Source organism: Paracoccidioides brasiliensis, assembly GCF_000150735.1.
Source record: "Paracoccidioides brasiliensis Pb18 unplaced genomic scaffold supercont2.8, whole genome shotgun sequence".
Taxonomy (NCBI): domain Eukaryota; kingdom Fungi; phylum Ascomycota; class Eurotiomycetes; order Onygenales; family Ajellomycetaceae; genus Paracoccidioides; species Paracoccidioides brasiliensis.
In genome coordinates this window covers 904,820-913,396 of record NW_011371365.1, presented here as the reverse complement: position 1 = coordinate 913,396, position 8,577 = coordinate 904,820, and the positions used below count along the sequence as shown (strand labels likewise).

The window sequence follows — 8,577 nt, the reverse complement described above, 5'->3', positions numbered from 1 at the left end:
TATAGTCATGATGAAGATACTCATTCATAGCATTATTAGAGAATAGTGTTGATGTGACAATCAGCAGTTGTGAAGTTGTGAGACGTTATTATCTTTTTCCTGCACAGTCAGCTCTCTCTATATTCCTCCTTTTTCTTCTCCTTTTTTTTGGTCTTTGCCATTTCTCTTTGGAGAAAATTGGAGATAAAAACGTGAATGATAAAATTTCCAAAAAAAAAAAAAATTTACTTTCCTTCTTGCTCTTTTCTGCTTTTTCCCAATTTCAGTTGCCTTTGGAATGTTCCCTTTCAGCAGATTTTCATGGCAGTTGCATGAGGAATTTCCTCTCTCCATCCAACTTCAGCGATGCAGCACTCGAGGGATTTAGAGATGCGCCTTGTGATTGTAAGCTTCTGACTTCACCTGGGTAACTAACCCAGGCATCCCAATCCCTTGATCGGCAAAGAGTAATTCTAGATCTGACTAGGTCCTCAGTCTCCGCCGCTTCTTCGGGCAGTGACATCTTCATTAGGAATCACTATAGTAATATCTCCTAGATTTTTGGCGGGTTCGGTCAGCTTCACAGCGGGCAAAGCGCTTAGGGATTTATAATATTCCATTCTGATTCACTAGGGTCCTTGGCTGTTACAGACCATCCAGGTCAAAACTATCAGAACGGTTCGGGCTCCAAGATCTTATAGCGGAAGCGAATTACCACTAATCTGCTAGTAATCTAGAAACGAATATCTAGGATATTGGAAATTTTCTGAAGACCATATGCGATTCTCCGGATGATACAGAGCTTTTGTTGCAGCAATCGGCACCAGAACTCACACCATGTCACAAGATATGAAAATCCTTTCACAGTTTCACATCGAAAGGTCAAGCCTTATCTGATGACTAGATTTTCTCACTTGCCACTATAACTGAGAAGTAGCAGCTTGACGAAAAAAGTCAGAGGTGCTCAAAGAATTGGCAGTGCTTTGAATATCAGAACCTAGGCAGTTGCTTGATCTAAAAGCAATAGAATGTTCTGGCGGGCACGAGCCTATCGAATTTCTGCTTTTATGATTCCCAGCAGATGGAGTATGTCAACTTATACGGCGTGTAGTCGTTCCATCAAAGTTTTCGAATTTACTGAAGAAGTGAGAGCCCCGGATTCGACGTACAAGAAGAACCACCAGGAATTCATTGAACCTCGGAAGCCCACAAAGATGCTCTCAAGGATTCTAGTCAGTGTCACGGAGAAGATTTGTGTCAGCTCCCGACGGAAGAGACCAAAAAGCAACACCTGAGGTTACATACACATTACTCCAGGGGCAAATAAGGGCTTAAATCAAGCCCCCCTGCATGCCTCTTTCCCTGGAATCCATTGCAGTGCGATGATTAATTATGCTGATAAAAGAGAGCAAATTCTTCCCAGCTAAGCAGATCACCTTAGGATTGGACGGAGAAAATGGATATCGATTGAAAACAACATAGAACATTTGCATGCCTCCTCCATGCTGGATTCACTATCAATGGCATATATGCAAATCCGTGAGGAATATGTCAGCCCTTCATCGTCTCAAACTCGACCCACGAACTCACCACAAGTTGGTAGCTGGAATTGAAAGCATATCCGGGCTGTATCCTCCTTGAAACTGCCTCCCAGGGGGGGGGGAAAAAAAAGAAAAAAGAAAAGAAAGAAAAAGGAAAAGAAATAAAAAGAAAAGAAAAGAAAAAGAAAGAAGAAAGGCGCGCACAGTGTTACAGGGAGCAACTTGGATCTGCCAACTCTTCGAAAAATTTCGAAAAGAATATCAATGACCATCAAGGACTATCTGACAAATTTCAGATTGGAATAAGCACCTCAACTATTACAAGCTTACCCGCACCAAGCCCATATCAAGACAATACGACACGGATTCCCTAGACACGGAATTTGTATGGCACGTGCGAAACAAACCAACATAACCCGAGAGGAATCAGGTAGGCCAGAAACATGGGGTACGTTACGTTACCGAGAATGCCTTCCATAGAGAGTGGGAGTCAGTCCGTAGCTCCACATTTTGAATTAGAGAAAAGGAGGTCAAACGCGCAGAACTCGCAGAACCCGCTCGTTGATACGCAACACCGTGGCATGCAACAGGTCAACGCGCCAGGTGCTGGAGTAACACAATATGCCTGGGATGTTGGCATGCAGCAATTTGACACGCCGGTTGCTGATGCGACACAATATTCCACAAGCCAGTGATCATTGGCTCCAGCTCCAGGTAGGTGAACGGCAATTTGAGGACCAGTTGTTCCCTGAATGAGGCACCTGGGCCAACAAACGGCGTTTAACCTCACAACGGTGCGGTGCAGCAATTTGAAATATCAATACAATACCTTAACGAGGGTAGATGAGGCCAAGAATAGAAGAGTAAATAGCATTGTCTTTCAGAAAAGTAAAGTATTAGTAGTTAAAGCTTCACCCATCCATACACAAGACCATTTTTCAAGATCATTTCAGTTCTCACCTAGCTACCGCAGTGTCTTCCCTTTCAAAAATGCAAAAAGATGCACACGCTGCATTGGAGCGCTAATTACATCCCGGGTTGGTGATCCTGTTTATCGATCCAACCTTATTAAGACGGGCCCTGATTCGATTGTTGGGCTGTCCTGAGAGAACTATCATCCCTCCATAACTTCCAGGAGGCATCGGCGATCAGCGCCCTCCCAAAATTTAAGAACCCAACGTTTTCAAACCCAAAGTCCTTGTTGCTCGTTTTCCTCTAGTTATATATGAGAGCTCTTGAACGCTATCCTTTACTTAAATTTAATTATACTTAAACTAAATAATTCACTCAAGTATCTACTAGCTTTCATGTAAATACAAGGAGAATGCATAAAGCCTCTCTTTCAGATATAAAACACATCTATAAGGATGGAAATGGCTGGGCGCTAAGAAAAGTCAAAACACTGTGATTTGAAGACACTAAAAGCATCACAAGAGTACCAACCAAAAAGCCAGAGAAGCGCATCTGCATATTTTGAGGCAATTAAAATAAAGGAAAATAAAAGGCGTAAACCTTTCTGCTCAATGCATATGACGGATATATCATGGGAACAGAGTATTCCACACGCCGAGTGCTGCTAAAAATAAAGCAATGGTGTAGTTACCTCACAGCCAAATCCAATGGAATACAAATGGATTATCAATATCGCCCAAGATCAGAAGTTGGGGGGAAATAGTAGAAGTTGTAGAAGTGACAAGGACCAACAAGATGGATCAGTAACATAACCATGACCTGTATTGGATGTAAAGCAAATGGTAAAACCAAATAGTGGAATATGGTCGATGATATCGGATCATAAAACTAATCTCCCTGGGTGACACTAAGAAAAAAGGCCCGAACACAGACGCCGCAAACGTGGAAGTGTGTGTGTGTGTGTGTGTGTGATCAGAAGTATCATAGATAAAGAAAGCACATAGATAAAGAAAACACATAGATAAAGAAAACACAAAAGAAAGCAAACTTTGAGGCTGACTGGTAATGATCAAGGGAATTTAAGGACCCGCAAAAAAACTATAAATAACTGACAAAGTGTGGTGAGTGAATGGGTCACGAAAACCTGTGACTTGAAAGGGGAAAAACTGAAATGTTGCTTTTAGCGGCCAACAACACAAGGCAAGAAACCAATTAAACAAGAAATATAGGTGGTGGTGAAATATGAGAAAAGGAAAACTTACCAAAAAAGTGATGAGGACACATTTAGCTGTTAATACCTGAAAGAGAATGGAGGAACAGTAGCACCATCTGATTCCTCAAACAAACATGTTTAATATACCTCCCGCCTTACTCTGCTCTCCTCACACTGTTGTACTATAGGCAATACAGCCACGTCAACCCTAGACCATCTGAAACCGGTAGTTGTCTCATTTCCCGTTTGTTCGCTCGTCTTTTATCCCTTCTCCACCTTCTTCACCGCACCGTGATCAGAAACCCTCACGGACCGCCGACCCCGATTGCCGGCCATCTTGGTTCCACGAGCCGCGCGACGAATAGCGAAGTTGACGGAATCATTGCTTGCATCGTCGTCACCATGATCACAGCCAACTTCCGTGCTGGCGTGGACACCACTGGGTCCAGAGGGTAGTCGGACGCTGGGTCGAGTTGCACGGTGGTGTATCTTAGGGAGAGCTTCGATTGTAGGCGTCTTCTGAGCGATGGCTGTTTCTCTGAGAGCAGTGAGGGGTTGAAGGGTGAGACGGGGAGCACTGCGTTTGGTGCGAGTGGAAATACATGGGCCGGGGTCTGGATCGGTGGAGATAGAAGCTGTAGTGGCAGCGATAACAGCAGCTCCAGGGGCATCAACTGAGTCACGACGGGGACGAATAGTGGGACGAGAACCACGACGGACGGGGCGACGGGTTGCGGCGGCACGGGGATGTAGGTTTGGCAGGATTTCGATATCTGGAAAGTGAGGGATTTGGTCTCGCTGGGCCACTTGGGTTAGGTGGGTGCGGAGGTCGCGTAGGACGGCGAGGATCTCGTCGAAGGTCTTGTTCTTGCCGACGTGACAGACGAGCCAGTCGGGGACCGGGCGCGCGATGATAGTTGGACTGCGTTTCTTTTTCGCGAGTAGTGCTGTTCGAGCGGTCTGCGCTGTGGCTTGGAGTTCCTCCTCCTCATTGTAGTCTTCAGTATCCGAATCCCTCTTCACAGGAGGGCTGGCCTGTGGGGTGTTGATTGGGGTAAAACCCCCGTGCCTCGTGATCGGAGATGTATGAACAGCCTCTTGCTCTTCTGTCTTGATGTCCGGCATGCCCTCGTCTTTGCCCTGATCGACTTGATCTTGGTCGTCATCATCATCATCGTCGTCGTCGTCGTCGTCCTCGTCCTGCTTCTCCTGAACTTGGTCACCAACAGCATTCAGGTTGGCCTGCAGACCCGTGCGTTGGGTTTCTCGTCGACGGAGCTGTATATTGAAGCTCTCCACGCCACCCCACTCCCGCATGTTCTGGATGGTGTCGACGGTCAGGTCGCACTGGCGGAAAGGCCACTCTGCGGTCCGGTAGCGCGCACGTTGGTAGTGCTTCCGGCAGTAGTATATCCATACATAGTGCGGAATACCAACTGTACATTTCTTGTTTCTCCCGAAAATATGTGAAATCACTTTACGATAGTGGTTTGACTCAGTGGAGCATGCCTCACCGCTGAACTGGCAGGGGGTTGGTGTTTGGAAATGCTCTGGCATGGATGTTGCCATCTCCTATGAGGGGATTAGATCTTTGAACCTTGTATCAAGATAGCAGGGAGCAGGGAGTCACCAAGGAGCTCAGGGTAAATACGAGGTGTGAAAGGGCCAAGGTGGACACAAGGGAAGAGGTTAGTATCGAATCGAATCCATGTACAGGAAGACGTCTTCCGAAGAGAGTTCGGTGGAGAGCAGAAGAAGAAGTTGAGAGTAAGAACGAAAGAGCAGAGAAAACGGAAAGCTTATAAGTGTTGGAATTTTCATCAAGACACGATCACACTTCCAGTGATGGCAACTTGCTATTTCCTGTGCTCAAAACTTTGTGAAGAATCACTCTTGAAAGAGTCGACGGCGATTATGATATGCCCGCCAGGGAATGACGCGGAGAGGTAGTGAATCTACTTCCCCCCCCCCCCCCCCCCCAATTCGAATGCGCCAGGTGAGTCTCTGAGTAACTCAGGCAGCAGACTTCTCTCAGAATCCCAAGCCAGAGTTATGGCACATCCCAGAATGCCAGTGCAGTAGACAGCACAGTAAGTGGAAGTTTGAAGGATATCTCGGGGTCGTCCTGATGGGCGTGGGAATGTAGCCAAGGAATTAAGAGTGAAGCCGTGTATAAAGGCATTCTCCAAAACATAGGAGGGCACTAAGGCACGGGAAGTTCTAATACCAGACAAAAGTAAAGGAATCCCTCTACGCGAGCCAAAGAAAATCCCAAAATGTACAGCGCGAGGGAGGAAAATAGAAGCCAAAGACGTTTCACTCCTCCTATCCATAGCTGAAAGAATCGGAACGACAAAGATCCAGATTGTTTGAACATCCTTAACGCAAGGATGATATATATAACAGGTTTTGTCATCGGAATAACTCCCAAACTGTAAAAGAGAAAACCGTCTTTTAAAAAACAAAACAAGAAGCCTTAGAATTAGAGCATGACTGCTATTGTTTGAAGAGCAGCAAAAAGAAAAAGGGATCATAAGAGCAAAAGTACAGACAAAGGTGCCGTGCCTGGGTCGAGCTTGGTCATAGGATCGATCCCCTTTCAATATCCATAACTATCCCTTCACACGAGAGTAATCCTTTAAATATACGAGCCTTCTATGCCTCCGCTACCTGAGGTCAACAGCCCCAGTCGCACCATCCATGCCGGAGTATAGTTGAGATGATGCCCTACCACATCCCAACCAGTTGTCAACGCCCAGGACAAGTGGTGAATGACCCTGATATGAGTTCACAACAGGTTGACCTCTAAGAGTCACCACAAAACAATGGAATCTCCATATGTGTTTTGACATAACGCGACAATGAGAGTTGTGGCAGAAGACTGATCTGGTATGCCCTAGCTGGGCGATTTCCCAATGGTAGCTGTGAGACAGAGAAAACAGGCAACCAAAGGCAAATCGTTGTAAACAATATGAATCCAGGAGGCAAGATGTTTGTTAGTAAAAAGGAAAAAAAAGGAATCCAGGATGAGGAGGAATGAAAAGGCATGTATGTGAGAGTCCAAGGGTCGCCGAGCAGCTGGCTTTTTTCAGATTGTTCCCTGAATTAGTTAATTAGTTAATTAACTACTAACTAGTTACCGCTGCGGTTCAAGTCAGCTGCGTCCCGGGGAGACGATGCATTTCTGACGACAGCACACTACTCTACTCTCATCGAGAAATGTAACTAACTAAACTGACTGACTGACTGACTGACTGACTGACTGAATGACTGACTGACTGACTGACTGACTGACTGACTGACTGACTGACTGACTGACTGACTGACTGACTGACTATTTGCAGTTGTTTGAAGAAGAGAAGCAACAAACGAAAAGAAGGAAAAGAGGGACACTAGGATAGAGAGCTGCTGCTAGGTATCAAACAGGCTCCTTGTTAGCATCGCGGGCAATCTGGTAGTTCAGCAAACCAGTCAGTTAGTTATTGCTGGTTAATTAACTGAGATCTTGGATTTGCTTGCATTTGCTAGGGGGGTGGCTTACTTACGTTATCTCCAGCCTCACAATATCCCGAATCGGGCAATTCAACGCTCGTATGTTTCTGTCTAACTAACTGGATATCTCGGAGCAGCTAATCACAGCTGGACTCGTTTCAGGGAACCCCCCCCCCCCCCTCCCGGCAGCTGGGATAAGACTCTCTCCTGTTCGTGGCTGGATGAAGTCCTGGAGCTCCTTAACAGAGACACGTCCAGCCCAGTCCATCCCAAGCCCTGCACGACACACACTTGCACCAGTTAACTAAACTAGCTGCGGGGTTGTGGCCGTTGATTAGGCTTCCCGCTTCACCCACCCCCCCCGGCCCCCGGATCGTTGACAAATGCTCGATTTCTCGGACGGTCTGCAACGAAGGCAAAGATTAAAGAGGAGGTTGGAAAGGTCTCTCCGTATTGAGATTGTCATGTAAGTTAGGACCTCTCTCGACCCAACTATTGCCTTTATTTTGAAGTGCTACTGTCGATCTCCTGCCGCTGGTTAGTGGCTAAAGTTACTTCTATCTGTCGCTCCTATCCACCTTCAGAGCCAAGTTGGCGGAATGAAAATGAAAGAAGGCGCTGCAGCAACGGTTATAAAAAGAGGCGGAGAGTTATACCGAAAGAATAAATAAATAAATAAATAAATAAATAAATCCAACTAACCATCGTGTCCAGCCCCGTCCTCCTCGCTGTCACCATCCTCATCGCCTTCGCCGCCATGGGAGGATACGATCCCTTGGCTCTCCCGCATTTCGAGTACAGCACCGTTCCTGGTTACTTCCTGCAAGACGACCCCGACACCGACCCCGCTGATTTCGACTACGTGAGTCCTCCACCCAGTCCCTCAAATGCAACATCAATCGTGCATACACATGTACATTTCAAAAGGAAAAAACAATCTCAGCTGATCAACCACCCCGTACATGCGGACACAAAATCAACAGGCAACAAGTGCATTTGGCCTCAAAACGCAACCCTACGACACAGACGCCTCCTTCGACCCGCACCGCAACAAGACGCAATGGGAACGCTTTGCATATAAACTGCACTCCCTAAACGTCCACGCGGACCCCGACACCGAATTCAAGCTCCTCTACCTCGGCCGACATGGCGAGGGATTCCATAACGTCGCGGAGCGACTCTATGGGACTGAGGCGTGGGACGTATGCACTGCCTTCCCCCCCCCCCCCCAACCACTGGATCCGCTATGATCGAGCTCTAAGGAAGAACTGCGGCCGTATGGGCATCGTCTCCCACTACAGGAACGACTCCCTGTGGAGTCTCGGCTGATTGCTCAGACGCATGAACCCTGTAATCTGGTGGAGCGTCGGATTTCGTAGACGAGAGTCCGCCATCATGACGAGCCATGGCCGTATCGGCAGTGTCGTTGCGATTTTCTAC

General features: G+C 46.8%; 4 protein-coding genes across 4 annotated transcripts in view; 2 read left to right on the top strand and 2 right to left on the bottom strand.

The window, feature by feature from the left end:
• Window positions 1–298: 298 nt before the first annotated feature.
• Window positions 299–502, bottom strand: PADG_12124 (uncharacterized protein; the record flags this gene model as incomplete). Its single annotated transcript, XM_010763679.1, has 1 exon — window positions 299–502. One exon carries the CDS (start codon window positions 500–502, stop codon window positions 299–301), a length of 204 nt encoding a protein of 67 aa, XP_010761981.1.
• Window positions 503–1,963: 1,461 nt separating this feature from the next.
• Window positions 1,964–2,215, top strand: PADG_12123 (uncharacterized protein; the record flags this gene model as incomplete). Its single annotated transcript, XM_010763678.1, has 1 exon — window positions 1,964–2,215. One exon carries the CDS (start codon window positions 1,964–1,966, stop codon window positions 2,213–2,215), a length of 252 nt encoding a protein of 83 aa, XP_010761980.1.
• Window positions 2,216–3,906: 1,691 nt separating this feature from the next.
• On the bottom strand, window positions 3,907–5,214 carry PADG_06455 (uncharacterized protein; the record flags this gene model as incomplete). Its single annotated transcript, XM_010763448.1, has 1 exon — window positions 3,907–5,214. The coding sequence occupies one exon, from the start codon at window positions 5,212–5,214 to the stop codon at window positions 3,907–3,909; it is 1,308 nt and encodes a 435-aa protein (XP_010761750.1).
• Window positions 5,215–7,894: 2,680 nt separating this feature from the next.
• Window positions 7,895–8,577, top strand: part of PADG_12122 (uncharacterized protein) — a gene marked incomplete at both ends in the record, with an annotated part of 1,514 nt that continues 831 nt past the window's right edge. The window contains 2 exons of the mRNA XM_010763677.1: window positions 7,895–7,999; window positions 8,121–8,339. Of these exons, the coding sequence (XP_010761979.1) occupies window positions 7,895–7,999; window positions 8,121–8,339 (324 nt within the window). The remainder of the gene's footprint in view (window positions 8,000–8,120; window positions 8,340–8,577) is intronic.